The sequence below is a fragment of the Coregonus clupeaformis genome, chromosome 30 (assembly GCF_020615455.1).
Source record: "Coregonus clupeaformis isolate EN_2021a chromosome 30, ASM2061545v1, whole genome shotgun sequence".
NCBI lineage: Eukaryota > Metazoa > Chordata > Actinopteri > Salmoniformes > Salmonidae > Coregonus > Coregonus clupeaformis.
Window position 1 is genome coordinate 3,452,024 of NC_059221.1, and position 21,811 is coordinate 3,473,834.

Consider the following 21,811-nt stretch of genomic DNA (forward strand, 5'->3'; position numbering starts at 1 on the left):
CAGCCTGGCTCTAATGTCAAGGTGTGTGAACCTAGGGGTCATGTGTGAAGAGCGTGGCACACAAACCACACATACACACACACCAGCACCTTACGACACACATTATGAGGACAGAGAGAGAAAGGCTGGAGGATCAAAGAGGTATATGGGAAACACGTGGAGGGAAGAGAAGAAGGAGAGGAAGAAAGAGACTCAAAGCAAAAAAAAAGAAACATGCACTCCCCCCTCCTCTCACTGGCATGACACTCCCCCCTCCTCTCACTGGCATGACACTCCCCCCTCCTCTCACTGGCATGACACTCCCCCATCCTCTCACTGGCTTGACACTCCCCCCTCCTCTCACTGGCATGACACTCCCCCATCCTCTCACTGGCATGACACTCCCCCATCCTCTCACTGGCATGACACTCCCCCCTCCTCTCACTGGCATGACACTCCCCCCTCCTCTCACTGGCATGACACTCCCCCCTCCTCTCACTGGCATGACACTCCCCTCTCCTCTCACTGGCATGACACTCCCCCCTCCTCTCACTGGCATGACACTCCCCCCTGCTCTCACTCACATGACAGCCTTGTTCTAACGCTGGCTGCAGACTCTGGGGCTGCAGGCTGGAGCTACCTTGTAATCTACAGCCTGGGAGGAGGACAGGAGAGACAGAAAAGACAGAAGAGGACTACCTACCTACCGTGCTAATGTTAGCGCTCATAATTACCATGATTATAATTGTTAGTCATCATCATTAGGGTGATAAATATACACATTGTCATTATCCTGTCGCCATCCTGAGCATCATGGCCATCCCCATTGTCGTCATGATCATGATTTTTTTTATTATCTTTTTACGATAATGTTGCATACTGCCCATAGAGAACCTTGATAAATCATCCACATTCACATCTAAATATAAAAAAAGGTATAATAAACCTGCCAACAACATATCCCTATATGAAGTGTCACCTCTGAAAGAAAACTCCAATGATGTATGATTGGGAATAGAAAATATCCAATGTTAAATGGGCTGGAATATTCCTAGCAGCATGGAGGGTTATGAGACGGTTTGCATTCATTTCCATGCTTAACTACGACATTGTTATGCACACCCACTAAACCAGGTGGACCAGGCAGTGATTATCAGTCATTTTCTCTTTCAATCGCTCCCACACACAGTCACATTTTCAGTGACCAGGATGGGAGGTTAAAAATCAAGTATTATTAAAGTGCAACAAAAATGGCTTAGGTAAAAATGCACCATATCATTTCAAAAACTCTATGGCTATTATTTCTTAACAGGTTTGGAATCCATAAGTTACGCGACTGACTGGTGTATGTTGTATTCTCCACTCTTATATTCTATATAGTGGTCCTCTGTAGCTCAGCTGGTAGAGCACGGCGCTTGTAACGCCAGGGTAGCGGGTTTGAATCCCGGGACCACCCATATACAAAAATGTATGCACGCATGACTGTAAGTCGCTTTGGATAAAAGCGTCTGCTAAATGGCATATTATTATTTATTATTATATCCCCATATCAATTATTGTTTCCTTACATGGAAGTTGGAGGTTTCTAAATAAAATCCCAAGTAAAAAGAGAGTTACAGTCACGTTTGACATTCCATCACAGTAGTCTTCTCTCTCTCTCTCTCTCTCTCTCTCTCTCTCTCTCTCTCTCTCTCTCTCTCTCTCTCTCTCTCTCTCTCTCTGTGAGAGGCTGTCTGCAGCAGAGAGAGAGAGTGAGGTGCTGAATGGTGCAGTTAGTGGCAGGCAGGATTTGTGATGCAGATCCGTATCAACTCAGAGAAGCGGGCAAGGAAACATCAAAATAACTCACTTCAATAAGCTTAAATGTGGCTTCACACACACCCAAATTCTGTCTCCTTCCTTCTCCCTGTCTCTTCCGTCCTCTCCTTCCTTCTCCCTCTGTCTCTTCCGTCCTCTGCTTCCTCTCTCCAGTGCCTCTCTATCTCTCTAGCTATCTGTCTCACCTCACTCTATCCCACTCCCCCTCTTCTCTCTTCCTAAAACACACACACAGGCTGGTATGCACATACGCACATGCACAAACACACACACACATACATACACAAACACACACACTGGCTGGTGCGCCAACACACATTTCTCGAGTGCATTCTGTAGCTATGAATCCTCTTTCCACTGCTGGATGAGTATAACATATTCATACCCAGTAAACCTATGTCCAACTTTTCACTCTAGTGAGCATGTTCAGCATGCTAAAATTGTTGGACTGCCACAATCTATCTGAGATTTTCACTCTCAGACCTGTCAAGGCATGGTCTCTCTCCTTCTCTGACCTTGTCAGGGGGATAGTGAGTGAGAGCTGCTGTGACAGGGGTGTAGCGCTGGCCTGCTGATGAAAGGTGATACATCTGCAGCTCTATCCTGTACTGTGGCCAGGCTCAGACATGACAGGCTGGAGGGAGGGAGGGAGGGAGGGAGGGAGGGAAAGGAAATACAGTGGGGAAAGAAAGTATTTAGTCAGCCACCAATTGTGCAAGTTCTCCCACTTAAAAAGATGAGAGAGGCCTGTAATTTTCATCATATGTACACGTCAAGTATGACAGACAAAATGAGAAAAAGAAATCCAGAAAATCACATTGTAGGATTTTTAATGAATTTATTTGCAAATTATGGTGGAAAATAAGTATTTGGTCAATAACAAAAGTTTCTCAATACTTTGTTATATACCCTTTGTTGGCAATGACACAGGTCAAACGTTTTCTGTAAGTCTTCACAAGGTTTTCACACACTGTTGCTGGTATTTTGGCCCATTCCTCCATGCAGATCTCCTCTAGAGCAGTGATGTTTTGGGGCTGTCGCTGGGCAACACGGACTTTCAACTCCCTCCAAAGATTTTCTATGGGGTTCAGATCTGGAGACTGGCTAGGCCACTCCAGGACCTTGAAATGCTTCTACGAAGCCACTCCTTCGTTGCCCGGGCGGTGTGTTTGGGATCATTGTCATGCTGAAAGACCCAGCCACGTTTCATCTTCAATGCCCTTGCTGATGGAAGGAGGTTTTCACTCAAAATCTCACGATACATGGCCCCATTCATTCTTTCCTTTACACGGATCAGTCGTCCTGGTCCCTTTGCAGAATAACAGCCCCAAAGCATGATGTTTCCACCCCCATGCTTCACAGTAGGTATGGTGTTCTTTGGATGCAACTCAGCATTCTTTGTCCTCCAAACACGACGAGTTGAGTTTTTACCAAAAGTTCTATTTTGGTTTCATCTGACCATATGACATTCTCCCAATCCTCTTCTGGATCATCCAAATGCACTCTAGCAAACTTCAGACGGGCCTGGACATGTACTGGCTTAAGCAGGGGGACACGTCTGGCACTGCAGGATTTGAGTCCCTGGCGGCGTAGTGTGTTACTGATGGTAGGCTTTGTTACTTTGGTCCCAGCTCTCTGCAGGTCATTCACTAGGTCCCCCCGTGTGGTTCTGGGATTTTGCTCACCGTTCTTGTGATCATTTTGACCCCACGGGGTGAGATCTTGCGTGGAGCCCCAGATCGAGGGAGATTATCAGTGGTCTTGTATGTCTTCCATTTCCTAATAATTGCTCCCACAGTTGATTTCTTCAAACCAAGCTGCTTACCTATTGCAGATTCAGTCTTCCCAGCCTGGTGCAGGTCTACAATTTTGTTTCTGGTGTCCTTTGACAGCTCTTTGGTCTTGGCCATAGTGGAGTTTGGAGTGTGACTGTTTGAGGTTGTGGACAGGTGTCTTTAATACTGATAACAAGTTCAAACAGGTGCCATTAATACAGGTAACGAGTGGAGGACAGAGGAGCCTCTTAAAGAAGAAGTTACAGGTCTGTGAGAGCCAGAAATCTTGCTTGTTTGTAGGTGATCAAATACTTATTTTCCACCATATTTTGCAAATAAATTCATTAAAAATCCTACAATGTGATTTTCTGGATTTTATTTTCTCAATTTGTCTGTCATAGTTGACGTGTACCTATGATGAAAATTACAGGCCTCTCTCATCTTTTTAAGTGGGAGAACATTCTTAATTTGTGGCTGACTAAATACTTTTTTCCCCCACTGTATATTTGAGCCCAGGTATGAATGAAATGCGTCTTTCTGTTACACTACTTGACAGGATGATCAGATAGCTACATCCATAGCCTGTTGGATAGAGAGATGCTGTCATCACTCGAAAGTAGATAAAATAGGGCGGCAGGTAGCTTAGTGGGTAAGAGCGTTGTGCCAGTAACCGAAAGGTCGCTGGTTCTAATCCCCGAGCCGACTAGGTGAAAAATCTGTCGATGTGCCCTTAAGCAAGGCACTTAACCCTAATTGCTCCTGTAAGTCGCTCTGGATAAGAGCGTCTGCTAAATGACTAAAATGTAAAATGTAAATGTAAAATACATGACAAAATGTCAGAACACATTCAAAGGAAACAAATTGGCATTATGAAGGAGAGAGACAGGAAGAAGGTGTATAATGACAATCTATACACAACACATTTTTGTCATTTAGCAGACGCTCTTATCCAGAGCGACTTACAGTTAGTGAGCACATACATCATTTTATATATTATTTTTTTTTCATACTGCCCCCCCGTGGGAATCGAACCCACAACCCTGGCGTTGCAAACGCCATGCTCTACCAACTGAGCTACATCCTGCCAACCATTCCCTCCCCTACCCTGGACGACACTTGGCCAATTGTGCGCCGCCCCATGGGTCTCCCGGTCGCGGCCGGCTACGACAGAGCCTGGATTCGAACCAGGATCTCTAGTGGCACAGCTAGCACTGCGATGCAGTGCCTTAGACCACTGCGCCACTCGGGAGATATAGACATTGCAATGCTCCAGGACTGGGTTATGTTATGTGTCAGTGGCTATTTGCTTTGAGAAAGACACAATGAAATGTACAGTAAAGTAATAGCCATAAAAAGAGCATAGTTGACCGTTACTGTACCAAAACAAAATCAAGTCCGATGTGATTCTAATGCAATGCCCTTTAAGATATAAGCGGCTGGAGCTAATGTATTCACCAAACAAATAAGTAAGTACCCATTGGTCTTATTACAGTCATTTCTATAGAGATAAAATCACCACCAGTAAAAACACACTGACATTTTCCCAGGCATTGAGAGACAGAGGGAGGGAGAGGGAGAGAGAGAAAAAGAGAGAGAGAGACAGAAAGAGAGAGAGTATGAGAGGGAAAAGGAGAGAGAGAATGAGAGAGAGGGAGAGAGACAAAATGAAAGAGAGAGAAAGAGAGAGAGCACTAGGCCTCGCTGTGGCTCTATACAAGGAAATCTATACTGACACTGGCTTGGATCCAAAGGCCTTCAGCTCCTTTGTACTCCCTCCTCTCTCTTCCTAAACAACAACAACACAGACTCCACATCATTTCTGCTGCTTTGTGATTGACACCTGTCTGCTCCTGTCCTGGACCTCTGCGAGATTATGGGTAAATTAGTAAAAGGGGTCTGGGGCGAGGCGGTGTCTTGTCTTCGCTGCGTGACATGCAAGTACAACAGGCTCAGTGGAGGGGAGAGGAGTGAGAGAGAGAGAAAGCGAGAGAGAGGAGAGAGAGAGAGAGAAAGAGAGCAGAGCCAGAGGGAAGCTAGCTGCTGACTTCTAGTGGAAGCTAATGACTCTGAACACACACCTCTATTAACGGCACGGTGTGCATGCTGCGTCTAAATTTAGCACCCAGCCACAAATAACAACAAACATTAGGCAGGAGGGAGGAGCCATAGGGCAGGTGCTTCATTACCTTGATATCACTGGTGCTGGGGTTTTGGGGTTCAATGTGATTTGGAATTAGCCTAGTCCCAGATCTGTTTGTGCTCTTTTGCCAACTCCTAGTCACTCATTGTCACACCAAATGGCATGACAATTCCAACGAGCAGAAACAGACTGGCACCCAAGCTCATTTGAACTAGGGGGGCAATAGTGCACATGAACATGTGTTACTGTACATTACACTAAGTCAAACACTGTGTAGTGGATCTAGCATAATCTCTGCCTAACAAGCATATTTGGCCTCATAAACTCTATAAGCTATGTCAACAGCATGTTAAGTTGTACAAATGTTAGTGGATCCAAATGAAATAAGAACCCAATCAGGTTGAGTGTATATTAGATTAGGCTGAGAAGTCCCATTGATTTGATCTGTTAATGAACAAGCCAGTGGTTAGATGGAGAGATCTGGTGGAGGAGAGGAAGGAAGACGGGAACATATGTTGCCTAGTCGCAGAAAAGCCCCAGTGATTTCTTCAATTTATTAAAAGCCAAATTTCATTACAAAGACTGAATGAATGACATGAACTACACAAAGCCACACAAGCGGAGCACAGCGATAGAGTAGTAGTTTTATTACTTTACTAATCTACACAGACATGAATGACTCTAGTCACTCTCACTCAGATATCATATTAAAAACTGCAAACATTTCTCTCTGCCCCATGGCAAAATTGTGTAGAATTGCAACAAAATGTTACTTAGGGCCCCCAAAATGCTAGGGCTCTGACTGCATGTGTGGGTACGCAGACCCACGAGCCACTGTGGCCCATGTGATGAGTTCAGATTTTTGGTGGCCCCCACCCCCATCAAAGTTGGTTGCCCATCCCTGCTGTAGGGTTTGGGTCTGTTCTGCCTGGGGTCTAGTGCAGCCTATCAGCAACCACCACACTGGAGCCTGGTGATAGGGTATGCAGGCTGGCACACACTGGCACACACACAATTCACGAAATGGAATCCTGCACAGGAGTTTTGTGTGCCATTAGAATTGCGATAATTGTAAAATAATCAAATTATTGTGCCGCTTAATTATTGAAAGTAACAGTACCCAATGTGGGTATCGTTTTCATTTCAAATGGAGATGACGCATGTCCATCGATAATTTGCCTGATGTTGCTTACAATGTCTTGAAGTGAACAGACCCAGAGAGAAGAGAAGGTAATGGGTGAACATTTGAGAGGTGAGAGACGGAGAGCGGGATTAGAACAGTTCACTGCCAGCCATGCCAAGACCATAGAGTGAGTCAGACGGCGGTAAATGGCATCCACAATATGGTGGCGTATGGTGATGTCTACACACACAGACACACAGTGTGGCAGTGTTAATACTCACATGATTGGTGAGGGGGAAGCTCTGGTAAGAGTCTTTCATTTCCTGCAATTTGACTGGTTCAAGAAGACTGGTTGTGTCCCAAATGGCACCCTATTCCCTATAAAGTGCACTAATAGAGTGTATGGGTTCTGGTATTTTATTTATTTATTTTACCCTTATTTAATCAGGTAAGCTGACTGAGAACACATTTGCATTTACAGCAACGACCTGGGGAATAGTTACAGGGGAGACTACTATATAATAGTGTAATTTGGGAGGCAGCCACCCTCGTATTGCTCCCCTCTATCTTTACCTCAGGCCACCACGCCAAATGAAAATTCTCTACCCCCACTGACTTACTTAGTGGTTTTAATAGCTGTTATAAGTAGATGTATGAATGTTAGATGTGTCTCCTATATCCATACAGTGTGAACACTGGGAGAAGGGTTGATTAAAGGTTACAGGGATTGACTACTATTTTCTCAATGTAAGACTCTACATCTAGTTTTTTCCTCCTCCCTCTCCTCCCTCTCTTCCCCGTACACCTCCCTCTCCTCCTCCCTCTCCTCCCTCTCCTCCTCCCTCTCCTCCCTCTCCTCCTCCCTCTCCTCCCTCTCCTCCTTCCTCTCCTCCCTCTCCTCCTCCCTCTTCTCCTCCCTCTCCTCCCTCTCCTCCTCCCTCTCTTCCCTCTCCTCCTCCCTCTCCTCCCTCTCCTCCCTCTCCTCCCTCTCCTCCTCCCTCTCCTCCTTCTCCTCCTCCCTCTCTTCCCTCTCCTCCTCCCTCTCCTCCTCCCTCTCCTCCTCCATCTCCTCCTCCCTCTCCTCCCTCTCCTCCTCCCTCTCCTCCCTCTCTTCCTAATCCCCCTAGTTTTAAATCCTGCTCTACTTCTCTTTTCCCTCCTCACTCCTTCCTCTACCTCCTCCTCCTCCTCCTTTTCCTCTCCATTCTCTCTCTTAATTCCCTCCTCCTCTTATTCATCCTCTACACCCCTACACCCTGCCTCAGTAGACTAATGGAGATTCTGTCATCGCCTCGAGAGGAATTACTGGCATTTACCAAGCTCACACACACACACACCACACACACACACACACACACACAGTTTCTCTAACACTCCAGTTCCCACTCTCTCTTCATCATTTCCCCACATTCTCTTTCTCCCCGGTTCTGCTCTCAGAATATAATGCACCCAAATGTCCCCACAATAAGACATGATCGCAGTTGGGACCAGAACTCATCCCAACACTACAGTGGCATTGGCTCCGTGTCTCGGAGGCTCTCACCGCTCCGGAGAGAACACCACTTCATCCGCATCCTTGGGGCAAACAATACACCACGGCGCCTCCTCCCTCACTTCCTCTCTCTGAAACGCACCTGCCTGGTGCCACCCGCCCGCCCACACGTTCAGGGGAAGGACAGAGAGACAATGGCTGCTGTCAATGGCTGCTGTCAAAACAGAGGCTGACGAGCCAGGGCGCGAGACCGACGGAGACGCTAAGACGGCCGGGCGGGACACACTACTGACAGCAGGCTCTGCCGGGCTCCCTCTGAGAGAGAGAGGTCAGAGGTCGCTGACGGAGGAAGGGACCTTCACACTCATTAAGGAAGGGCCTTTACTATGTCTGGGACTCATAGATTGGAGTAGTCAAAATGACTGTGCATGCCTGCATGAGAGAGACAGGCGTCTAGATATGTGAGGATGTGCCTAATTTTGTGATTTAAGAGCTGATCTGGAGCCAGTTTTGTTTAGTAGACTGGTTTCATTCCCAAAGTATTAAGGTATAGATAACTGATCCTAGATCTAGCTGTAATAGAGTCAGCATGTTAACAGGCAGTGGTTGTTGCTTACTTCTGTGAGATGGGGGTTGGGGTTGAAGCCACACTGGTTGCAGACGGTGGAGCGGCACTGCGTGCAGGTGTTGTAGTTTGGCAGGGCCGGCGGGTTGGTCAGCTCTGCTGTGGAGCAGAGGGGGCACAGCTTGCTGACGGGCATGGGGGCGATCTGAGGCACCGAGTAGGGCGAGGTGGGGGTGATCCCCCGGTCCGGAGATGCCGAGGAGGATCGACCCGTCCGGCCTCCCGAGCTGCTGAAGTCCACCTGGAGGTTCTGTCTGGAGGCGTGCTGACCGGGCTGACCGGGACTCTGGCCATGCTGACCCTGACCGCCACCCATCCCAGCACCCATACCTGGCCCATGGCCCTGACCCTGCCCTGGGCCGTGGCCTGGGCCAGAGCCATGGTCGGAGCCTGAGCTAGACTGCTGCATCGGCCTGTGGCTCTCTTGGTTGGCCAGTCTCTGACCTCCCCCTCCACCCATTCCTCCAGCCATTCCTCCATAGCCAAGCTGCATCCCAGGTTTAGGACTCCCCATAGGAACCCTAAAAAAAAAGGAATCAAATTAATTTCAAATAGAACATCCCTTTTAGACGGGACCTAGAGTTTTGTACATATCTAAAGATGCCAACATGACAAATAAGTTCTATAGGTGTTATGGGTAACTATACTAGATCTATACGGTAGCATGACTATGGAGTTCTATCTATTCAGGAGACATAGTTAGAAATCTATATCTATTGTCTATACACCTAAATCTACTGGAGCCTTACATAGCCTCTGAAAGTGTTCCCGTTCAGCAGGATTCCTACAACCATCCTTGTTATGGCTGTGTAGCGAGAGCATGGGACATTAAACAAGTTGACATTATCAGGGAACATTTGGCAGAGAGACTTGGGGCAAACCATGGAACCTCACAGACCAGGTTAACAGCTCTTATACAGACAGTGAACAAGACAGGTAACTTTATTGGGCAGCTAGCCCCTACGGGGGAGTTTTTATTTAGCCATGTAATATCTATTAATTTGGGTGTTTGGTCAGTATCACTAAATTGTTGCATTTTATTCTACCACCTAAAAACTGCTAGAAGAGAGAGTAAATAACAGTCATTATTTATTTATAAATGCACAATGAATTGCCAAAGGATATAACATAGCCATAGGATACACAAAGGCATCAACAAGAGGCTACAAAAAGGAAGCAGGAAAAGTAATCACAGAACTACATCAACATATTTCCCTAATACTGAAACAAGACACTGAAAAACACATCCGATCTGGGAACAGCGTAAATGTGGAATGGATCAAAGAGAACCACAGTAGTTCCGGCCAATCATTTGATTCAGTTGTGTCATGTGAATTTAGACTCAAGTATTATTATTATTTTTATTTTTTAAATAATATTAATATATATACATATATTTTTATTTTTTTTGCGGGGTAGATCAGCTTTAATATTGCAGATAGATTGTAACTTCCATCAGTGTAATTGTCTGCATCACTTCCAATCCCCCATATGTTTTTTTCTTCTCGCAAATATATATACAGTGGGGAGAACAAGTATTTGATACACTGCCGATATTGCAGGTTTTCCAACTTACAAAGCATGTAGAGGTCTGTAATTTTTATCATAGGTGCACTTCAACTGTGAGAGACAGAATCTAAAACAAAAATCCAGAAAATCACATTGTATGATTTTTAAGTAATAATTTGCATTTTATTGCATGATATAAGTATTTGATCACCTACCAACCAGTAAGAATTCCGGCTCTCACAGACCTGTTAGTTTTTCTTTAAGAAGCCCTCCTGTTCTCCTCTCATTACCTGTATTAACTGCACCTGTTTGAACTCGTTACCTGTATAAAAGACACCTGTCCACACACTCAATCAAACAGACTCCAACCTCTCGACAATGGCCAAGCTGTGTAAGGACATCAGGGATAAAATTGTAGACCTGCACAAGGCTGGGATGGGCTACAGGACAATAGGCAAGCAGCTTAGTGAGAAGGCAACAACTGTTGGCGCAATTATTAGAAAATGGAAGAAGTTCAAGATGACGGTCAATCACCCTCGGTCTGGGGCTCCATGCAAGATCTCACCTCGTGAGGCATCAATGATCATGAGGAAGGTGAGGGATCAGCCCAGAACTACACGGCAGGACCTGGTCAATGACCTGAAGAGAGCTGGGACCACAGTCTCAAAGAAAACCATTAGTAACACACTACGCCGTCATGGATTAAAATCCTGCAGCACACGCAAGGTCCCCCTGCTCAAGCCAGCGCATGTCCAGGCCCGTCTGAAGTTTGCCAATGACCATCTGGATGATCCAGAGGAGTAATGGGAGAAGGTAATGTGGTCTGATGAGACAAAAATATAGCTTTTTGGTCTAAACTCCACTCGCCGTGTTTGGAGGAAGAAGAAGGATGAGTACAACCCCAAGAACACCATCCCAACCGTGAAGCATGGAGGTGGAAACATCATTCTTTGGGGATGCTTTTCTGCAAAGGGGACAGGACGACTGCACCGTATTGAGGGGAGGATGGATGGGGCCATGTATCGCAAAATCTTGGCCAACAACCTCCTTCCCTCAGTAAGAGCATTGAAGATGGGTCGTGGCTGGGTCTTCCAGCATGACAACGACCCGAAACACACAGCCAGGGCAACTAAGGAGTGGCTCTGTAAGAAGCATCTCAAGGTCCTGGAGTGGCCTACCCAGTCTCAGACCTGAACCCAATAGAAAATCTTTGGAGGGAGCTGAAAGTCCGTATTGCCCAGCGACAGCCCCCGAAACCTGAAGGATCTGGAGAAGGTCTGTATGGAGGAGTGGGCCAAAATCCCTGCTGCAGTGTGTGCAAACCTGGTCAAGACCTACAGGAAACGTATGATCTATGTAATTGCAAACAAAGGTTTCTGTACCAAATATTAAGTTCTGCTTTTCTGATGTATCAAATACTTATGTCATGCAATAAAATGCAAATTAATTACTTAAAAATCATAAAATGTGATTTTCTGGATTTTTGTTTTAGATTCCGTCTCTCACAATTGAAGTGTACCTATGATAAAAATTACAGACCTCTACATGCTTTGTAAGTAGGAAAACCTGCAAAATCGGCAGTGTATCAAATACTTGTTCTCCCCACTGTATACATATACATACATACACATACATATACACATACAGTTGAAGTCGGAAGTTTGCATACACCTTTGCCAAATACATTTAAACTCAGTTTTTTACAATTCCTGACATTTAATCCTAGTAAAAATTCCCTGTCTTAGGTCAGTTAGGATCACCACTTTATTTTAAGAATGTGAAATGTCAGAATAATAGTAGAGAGAATTATTTCTTTCAGCTTTTATTTCTTTCATCACATTCCCAGTGGGTCAGAAGTTTACATACACTCAATTAGTATTTGGTAGCATTGCCTTTAAATTGTTTAACTTGGGTCAAACGTTTCGGGTAGCCTTCCACAAGCTTCCCACAAAAAGTTGGGTGAATTTTGGCCCATTCCTCCTGACAGAGCTGGTGCAACTGAGTCAGGTTTGTAGGCCTCCTTGCTCGCACACGCTTTTTCAGTTCTGCCCACACATTTTCTATAGGATTGAGGTCAGGGCTTTGTGATGGCCACTCCAATACCTTGACTTTGTTGTCCTTAAGCCATTTTGCCACAACTTTGGAAGTATGCTTGGGGTCAGTGTCCATTTGGAAGAACCATTTGCGACCAAGCTTTAACTTCCTGACTGATGTCTTGAGATGTTGCTTCAATATATCCACATAATTTTCCTTCCTCATGATGCCATCTATTTTGTGAAGTGCACCAGTCCCTCCTGTAGCAAAGCACCCCCACAGCATGATGCTGCCACCCCCGTGCTTCACAGTTCACGGTTTTTCCTCCAAACATAATGATGGTCATTATGGCCAAACAGTTCTATTTTTGTTTCATCAGACCAGAGGACATTTCTCAAAAAAGTACAATCTTTGTCCCCATGTGCAGTTGCAAACCGTAGTCTGGCTTTTTTATGGCGGTTTTGGAGCAGTGGCTTCTTCCTTGCTGAGCGGCCTTTCAGGTTATGTTGATATAGCACTCCTTTTACTGTGGATATAGATACTTTTGTACCTGTTTCCACCAGCATCTTCACAAGGTCCATTGCTGTTGTTCTGGGATTGATTTGCACTTTTCGCACCAAAGTACGTTCATTGGTGAGTCGCTCTGGATAAGAGCGTCTGCTAAATGACGTAAATGTGCCCTTGAGCAAGGCACTTAACCCTAATTGCTCCTGTAAGTCGCTCTGGATAAGAGCGTCTGCTAAATGACTAAAATGTAATGTAAATGTAAATCTCTAGGAGACAGAACGCGTCTCCTTCCTGAGCGGTATGACGGCTGCGTGGTCCCATGGTGTTTATACTTGCGTACTATTGTTTGTACAGATGAACGTGGTACCTTCAGACGTTCAGAAATTGCTACCAAGGATGAACCAGACTTTCTAAGGTCTTGGCTGATTTCTTTTGATTTTCCCATGATGTCAAGCAAAGAGGCACTGAGTTTGAAGGTAGGCCTTTAAATACATCCACAGGTCCACCTCCAATTGACTCAAATGATGTCAATTAGCCTATTAGAAGCTTCTAAAGCCATGACAACATTTTCTGGAATTGTCCAAGCTGTTTAAAGGCACAGTCAACTTAGTGTATGTAAACTTCTGACTCACTGGAATTGTGATACAGTGAATTATAAGTGAAATAATCTGTCTGTAAACAATTGTTGGAAAAATTACTTGTGTCATGCACAAAGCAGATGTCCTAACCGACTTGCCAAAACTATAGTTTGTTAACAAGACATTTGTGGAGTGGTTGAAAAATGAGTTTTAATGACTCCAACCTAAGTGTATATATATATACATATCCTTTCTTAAAATATATTTCCCTTTATTACTTTCCAACCCCACCATCCCTTCCCTAATTGGATAAACTAGTGAACAACAATGCTTAGGCCGCTTATACAGTGAGGGAAAAAAGTATTTGATCCCCTGCTGATTTTGTACGTTTGCCCACTGACAAAGAAATGATCAGTATATAATTTTAATGGTAGGTTTATTTGAACAGTAAGAGGCAGAATAACAACAAAAAACTCCAGAAAAACGCATGTCAAAAATGTTATAAATTGATTTGCATTTTAATGAGGGAAATAAGTATTTGACCCCTCTGCAAAACATGACTTAGTACTTGGTGACAGTGTTTCCTAGCCTCGGTGCAGTGGGCAGTTGGGAGGAGCTGCTCTTATTTTCCATGGACTTTACAGTGTCCCAAAACTTTTTGGAGATAGTGCTACAGGATGCAAATTTCTGTTTGAAAAAGCTAGCCTTTGCTTTCCTAACTGATTGTGTATATTGGTTCCTGACCCTAAAAAGTTGCATATCGCGGGGGCTGTTCGATGCTAATGCAGTACGCCACAGGATGTTTTTGTGCTGGTCAAGGGCAGTCAAGTCTGAGGAGAACCAGGGGCTATATCTGTTCTTAGTTCAGAATTTTTTGAATGGGGCATGCTTATTTAAGATGGAGAGGAAAGCACTTTTAAAAAACAACCAGGCATCCTCTACTGACGGAATGAGGTCAATATCCATCCAGGATACCCGGGCCAGGTCAATTAGAAAGGCCTGCTCGCTAAAGTGTTTTAGGGAGCGTTTGACAGTGATGAGGGGTGGTCGTTTGACCGTGGACCCATTACGGACGCAGGCAATAAGGCAGTGATCGCTGAGATCCTGGTTGAAGACAGCGGAGGTGTATTTAGAGGGTAAATTTGTCAGGATGATATCTATGAGGGTGCCCATGTTTACAGATTTAGGGTTGTACCTGGTAGGTTCATTGATCGTTTAGATTGTAGGTTGGCCGGGGTGTTAAGCATATCCCAGTTTAGGTCACCAAGCAGTACGAACTCTGAGGATAGATGGGGGGAAATCAGTTCACATATGGTGTCCAGGGCACAGCTCGGGGCTGAGGGGGGTCTGTAGCAAGCGGCAACAGTGAGAGACTTATTTCTGGAAAGGTGGATTTTTAGAAGTAGAAGCTCAAACTGTTTGGGCACAGACCTGGATAGTACGATAGAGCTCTGCAGGCTATCTCTACAGTAGATTGCAACCCCACCCCCTTTGGCAGTTCTATCGAGACGGAAAATGTTGTAGTTGGGGATGGACATTTCTGAATTTTTCGTGGCCTTCCTAAGCCAGGATTCAGACACTGCTAGAACATCAGGGTTGGAGGAGTGTGCTAACGCAGTGAATAACTCAAACTTAGGGAGGAGGCTTCGAATGTTAACGTTTAAGAAACCAAGGCTTTTACGGTTACAGAAGTCAACAAATTATAACGCCTAGGGAGTAGGAGTGATACTGGGGGCTACAGGGCCTGGGTTAACCTCTACATCCCCAGAGGAACAGAGGAGGAGTAGAATAAGGATACGGCTAAAGGCTTTAAGTACTGGTCTTCTAGTGCGTTGGGTACAGAGAAAAAAAGGGGCAGATTTCCGGGCGTTGTAGAATAGATTCAGGGCATTATGTACACACAAGGATATGGAAGGATATGAGTACAGTGGAGGTAAACCTAAGCGTTGGGTAACGATGAAAGAGATAGCATCACTGGAGGCACCGATTGAGTCGGTCTCCGCGTGTATGGGGGGTGGGACAAAGGAGCTATCTAAGGCAGGTTGAGCTGGGCTGGGGGATCTACAGTGAAATAGTACAATAAGAAATAACCGAAACAGCAATAAGCAAGGCATATTGACATGGGAGAGAGACATAAAGCAATCACAGGTGTTATTCGAGAGAGCTAAGACAACAGCTGGTAATGGCGACAAAGTTTGGGCTGAGGCTAAACATAAACAGGATGTGGTACCGTAAAAAGGAACAGTCCAGCAGGCATCAGCTGTGTAGCTGAGTTATCATAAGGTCCGGTGAACAGCAATAGGAGAGTTCGGAGGTAGTTCGGGGGTTGCTATAGCACTGGCGAGCAAGAGGCCACGGCTAGCGTGTGCTAGCGGGCCGGGGCTTGCAGATGGATCTTCGTGGTCGACATCGTAACGGGAAGCCTGTTGTAACCACATCAGACGATTTTGTCGGCAGACCAGTCGTGTTGGATCGGCGGGGCTCTGTGTCAACACTAGGAGGTCCCGTCCGGTTGACAGAGAGGTAGATAGCCGGGAGATGGGCCTGGCTCTAGGCTAGCTCAAGGCTGATTAGCCAACAGCAACATCCATTCGGTTGCGGCTAGCTAGTTGCGATCCGGTGTTAATGTCCAGTGATTCAGTTATTCCGGCAGAAAAAATCAGATATTCTGGGTGAAAACCGCTAACGGTGGCTAATAGCAAGTAGCTAGTTAGCTGGCTAGCTAGTTTCAACTGGATATTCTAGATAAAAGGTAAATCAATAATATAATCCGTTCCACATTGAGTGAGGCGGGTTGCAGGAAAGTATATTTTGTAGAAGGATGAAAAGTGTGATAGGGAAATATGTATGAAAAATACAAAAAATACAAAAAAACTGGCTATTTACACAGACACACAACAAAGAACACGACCGCACTGCTACGCCATCTTGTAAGGACAGACAGGCATATTTTACGACAGCCCAAGTCAGTATGAGACATTTGCTTTCAGCTACATGTGAATGTCACGAAATGGCTCTCATCCAGCCCCACGCCTTTGCTCTGGAGTTACTGTCTCCAAATTCACATCTATTCATAGCCCTGTGAGCCAGACCCAGTGATCGTTACATAGAGAGCAGCCATAGGGAAGCCTGAGTGTGGGTGTGCGTGCGTGCGCGCGAGACTGCGGGACTGCATGGGTGAATGCCTGCTTGCTTGCCTGCATGCCTGCCTGCCTATGTTCATGTGTACGAGTGTGCACTTAATGCAATCTCATCTGGTCTAATGATGTTAAATGTCTCCTTGCAGCTCTCACAACAGTTTGCCCTCTTTACTCACTGAGAGGTCTACCCTACCCAGGTAAAAGACTCCAAAGGCCACAGCAGCTTCAAACCAACCAAGTGGATGGAGCAAAGTGCTATAATGAGGGGTTCTACACATAGAAAGCAGGCTAAAGTGCATTATTTACAAAAATGTTGCAGGCTGTCAGGCAGCTTGTACAGGGATTGAGACATTTCAGCACCACATAGCTGTCCATTTCAGCCACATGAGCCATTTCAGCACCACATAGCTGTCCATTTCAGCCACATGAGCCATTTCAGCACCACTGAGCAGTCTATTTCAGCCACATGAGCCATTTCAGCAGAGAGGAAGAGGTGACGCGAGAGGTATAACTAGGCCAAATATCGGTCTCCTCCAGCAGGTGGTGTTGATTCGTTCGCTCACCAAGCGATTAGTTTGGACATCAATGAGTGTTGAATTTGGTCAACAAAAAAATTGAATGGCTGAATTGCTACGTGAGGTTTATTTGATCTAACAGAAGTTTCGTAATACTTAGGTTGTTATGAGTGTACTGATATAAGTAGGACACGTGACATCCCAGCAACATTGAGAAAAAACACTTTATATCGGAGTTATCTCGAGATCTAAAAGATACAATTCAACCAGAGAGGGCCCTTAGATCATGGGGAAAGGCCGCACTTGACCCACAGTGAATGGCTAGGCCCGCTACGCTATGAAACCACCCACTATTGCAGAGACTTTGATATTACCGTCCGCAATTGATATGGTGAAAACAATACCTTTGTCAGATAACACTGTTAAACAAATAATTTATGCTATTGCTAGCAATCAATAGGAAACTCTGACTGAACGACTCAAAACTCCCCAGCTTATGCTCTCCAAATGTACTTTAGCTGTGAGGGCTGAGATGCCCATGCATTGAGTTTTGTTCGCTACACATGTCGGGGGATGCTAGTCACGAGGACATATTGTTCTGTCTTAGACTCCCAAGCATGAAACAGCATATGGGATGTTTAGTGTGCTGCGTGGCTATATTGACAAAAAACAGATTCCATATGGGATCAAATGGTGGGCTTTTGCACAGATGGCGCTCCATCTATCACGGGACGGCAGGCAGGCCTATGCACTCTAGTTATTCCATCTGCCATATGTATGCATTGGCCAGGTTGCAGTTGTAAATGAGAACTTGTTCTCAACTGGCTTACCTGTTTAAATAAAGTAAAAATCACACCGAGGCTTGGAGGCATTGAGAGAGGAACTGTTGTCATTCACAATGGATGTAAAATAATAAAATAAAATAAAAATAGTTGACTTTCTGTGTAATGAAAAGAAAATAACAGAAAACAGCATCAGTAAGTGTCCCACACGAGTGATGACTGCTCACCTCCAACGCTTGGAAGAGCACGTTGGGACGGACCTACTTCCCAATCCATTTGACTGTGATCCTGGCTCAGTTGACATGCAGGTAAGTGAACTCGAACAGCTGATCGAGCTGTCATGTGACAGTCTCCCTCTGAAAATGTATGCCGCATTCAAAACAACTGGGAACTCTGAGTTCCGACTTCAGTGCGTTCAAGACAACTGGGAACTCGGAAAGAAACAAGCTCAGACTGGGAAAAATCGATTTGAACGGCCATCCAACTCGGAATTGCAACTCGGGAACTCGGGAACTCGGGCCTCTTTCTAGAGCTCCGACTTTCCGACCTGAATATCACTGACGTCATGATTAGACCTCTTATTTTTCGGAGTTCTCAGTTGTCTCAAAAGCACCATAAAACTCATGGTAGGCTACCCTTCGCCAGCTCATATCTGGATTCAGTGCTTTCATTAAAACCAAATATCGATCCAGGTTGGATGTGACAGCAGAGATGAGGGCCCTGACTTTGAGAAGCTCTGACGCGACATGCATCAAGCACACCCATCTCATTAGTGGTGGTGAGATAAGAGACATTATGTCAGACTAATTTGCTATTGACTGCCCCACATTAAAAGTATGTGATGGTCAGTTGAGAAGACAATCAGAAATACTGTTAGAATGTTTTTCAATTGACTGCCTGTGATGAGGTGGTGATGAAGGAGTCAGGTGCAGGAGGGTAAATCACAGAATAACAGGCTTTAATCCGCAAAATACAGGTTTACGCAGAAATGCGTCAAACACACTCCAGGGCACAAAACAGGTGCACTGGAAAATACAAGGCACACGGGAAAATACTCCCGTCGATACACAATACACGAGCTCCACCGAGCTTCACTAACCTCCACAATTAACAATCACCCACACAGACAAGGAAGCAGAGGGAACACTTATACCATGACTAATGAGGGAATAAGGACCAGGTGTGTGTGATTGAAGACAAGACAAATGGAGTGATGATAAATGGATCGGCAGTAGCTAGTAAGCCGGTGACGCCGAACGCCGAAACCTGCCCGAACAAGGAGGGGAGGCAGCCTCGGCGGAAGTCGTGACACTGCCATAGCCCCCTCCCCCAAAAAATCACATGGGTGGGGTTGCCAGAATGTTCAGATATCAAATGTGGTCGTGGGCCAAAAACGGTTGGGAACCCCTGGGTTAGGGCCAGGTAGTGCCTGTTTTTTCATCAATAACTAGGGTACAGGCAGGGCTCGGGTATCACTAAATTGATCATTAAAATGTTGAAGCTGAGCCATTTGCGCGTGCTCTGCTGCGCAGTACAGTCATATCTGACTGCTCTCTCATGTCTCTTAATTGAGCAAAGCAGCCCAAGCGGAGCCGTTGCTATAGATCCTTACAGACTCAGAGCGCCATGAGCAGAGCGCATGCAGAGCGAGCTGCACGCAGGAAGCGAGTGACAAACAGAGAGGAGCAGCTAATGGATTTACTAACGGAGGGAGTTATTTCTGATTTCGGGTTTCAGGCAGAGCCGGGCTTTACATTTGGCAGAAACAATCAGGCCTGTGTAGGGTAGGGTTTAAAATGCATGCCTGTGCAGGGCTCTAAATTCTGATTAATTCCAAAATGGTCAAAACGTTAATGCCACTTTTAACGAGATGTGCTTACTGTACTTTTTTGTTTAAAAAAAATATTAGAATAATATTTGTATTCAGTAATTTACAATGGCATGCTGAGCTTGTGCAAAGGAACACTTGCACTCTCTCACAAGTCCCTGAGCAAAAATGTAGACTGAGAACCGTGTCTTATTTTCACCCAATGAAGAAAGACTCTTGCCCAGCTGCTGATTGTTTTGTGGCCCTTCAAACATGTCTTCCAATAGAAATGTTCACAGGAAAACAAATAATAAAAGAGTAATGCACAGAAAGGCTCTGAAGGGGGTGGTATTTGTTCAGACTGCTGTGACAATCTATCTACAACAAAACCTGGTGGAGAAGTCGCAGGGTACATAAGAGAAGCCTTAAAACTGTTTTCACCTTGTAGCAGTTGACTCCTTTCTCTTTCTTGTTTTCCTTTGTGTTATAGTTTCTAATACAGTTCCTGACAGTATTGAACACATAGAAAAACTCAAAATCATGTACGCACACAGTACACGTGCAAACACACACACACACACACACACACACACACACACACACACACACACACACACACACACACACACACACACACACACACACACACACACACACACACACACATACACACAAGCCCTAGCAGTTTTGAATGGTTTTGTTTTCTGTTACAAATACATTTTTCTTCAGGGATAGGCTACCCCATAGGGATTGTCTGGCCCTCTCTCTCTCTCTCTCCAGATGCTGTATAAGAGGTAGGACACGAATGTGGTACACAGGGGATCTCATCAAAAGAACACCTGGGTTTATTCAGCTTATTACCAGGAGTGGGCGTGTTATTACACATGCAGAGGAGCACATCAAGTTAAAGCAGCTCACAAAGGAGACTGCCGCCCAAACTGCTGCCAAGTGGTCATGCCGCTCAGGTAAGTTGATGTGGAGAGGGGGAGGGAGAGGGGGAGGATGGTGACTCATCTTTAAAGCCTTTTCACTGATTCACCCAAAGTGCTTGAAGAAAAGAGCATGAAAGAGCACCAGGGCTGTCAGAAGGACTCACATCCGTTTCTGTTCCCTCTCTTTCTCTCTCTCTTATCTGCAGCAGCAGGAGAACCAGAGAAGCAGAGAGAGGCTCACGATGCGTCAGCCCTGTTAGCCTGTTATTCTTCACCCATTACCCGTGTGGGTCTGAGCGTGGGCAGAGCAGCTCTTTGTGAGGCTGTCGAGGAGTAGAATACGACCATATAGACTCGTAGATGTCCCGACTCACGCTAATGCCGCGCCTTGCAACAATAACGCACAGGTCTCATAATTACTCAGCGGAGACGACGTGAAAAACACACTGCTCCGGCATTCGTTTCCCGGGGGTCATTTATCAGTGTTGCGCAATAAGTAAATGAGTCTGACCTTGCTAGCCTCCGTCTCTCTTCAGTTGGTTAATACAGGAGGTTAGATTCAGGGGTCACCAATTAAAGCCGATGTGTGAAAGTAAAGCACTAGTTGTAGCTAGCCGTGCGTTATGCTGTCATACTGTATTGCTGGGTCTTCACTGTAGAGCTGGGTCTTCACTGTAGAGCTGGGTCTTCACTGTAGAGCTGGGTCTTCACTGTAGAGCTGGGACTTCACTGTAGAGCTGGGTCTTCACTGTAGAGCTGGGACTTCACTGTAGAGCTGGGACTTCACTGTAGAGCTGGGTCTTCACTGTAGAGCTGGGTCTTCACTGTATAGCTGGGTCTTCACTGTAGAGCTGGGTCTTCACTGTAGAGCTGGGTCTTCACTGTAGAGCTGGGTCTTCACTGTAGAGCTGGGTCTTCACTGTAGAGCTGGGTCTTCACTGTAGAGCTGGGTCTTCACTGTAGAGCTGGGACTTCACTGTAGAGCTGGGTCTTCACTGTAGAGCTGGGTCTTCACTGTAGAGCTGGGACTTCACTGTAGAGCTGGGTCTTCACTG

At 45.6% G+C, this 21,811-nt stretch overlaps 1 protein-coding gene across 1 annotated transcript in view; it reads right to left on the bottom strand.

The window, feature by feature from the left end:
* The window catches only part of LOC123482280 (protein piccolo-like), a 119,358-nt gene that overhangs the window by 32,085 nt on the left and 65,462 nt on the right, over positions 1–21,811 (bottom strand). The window contains exon 2 of the mRNA XM_045209376.1: positions 8,945–9,473. Coding sequence (XP_045065311.1) covers positions 8,945–9,473 — 529 coding nt within the window. The remainder of the gene's footprint in view (positions 1–8,944; positions 9,474–21,811) is intronic.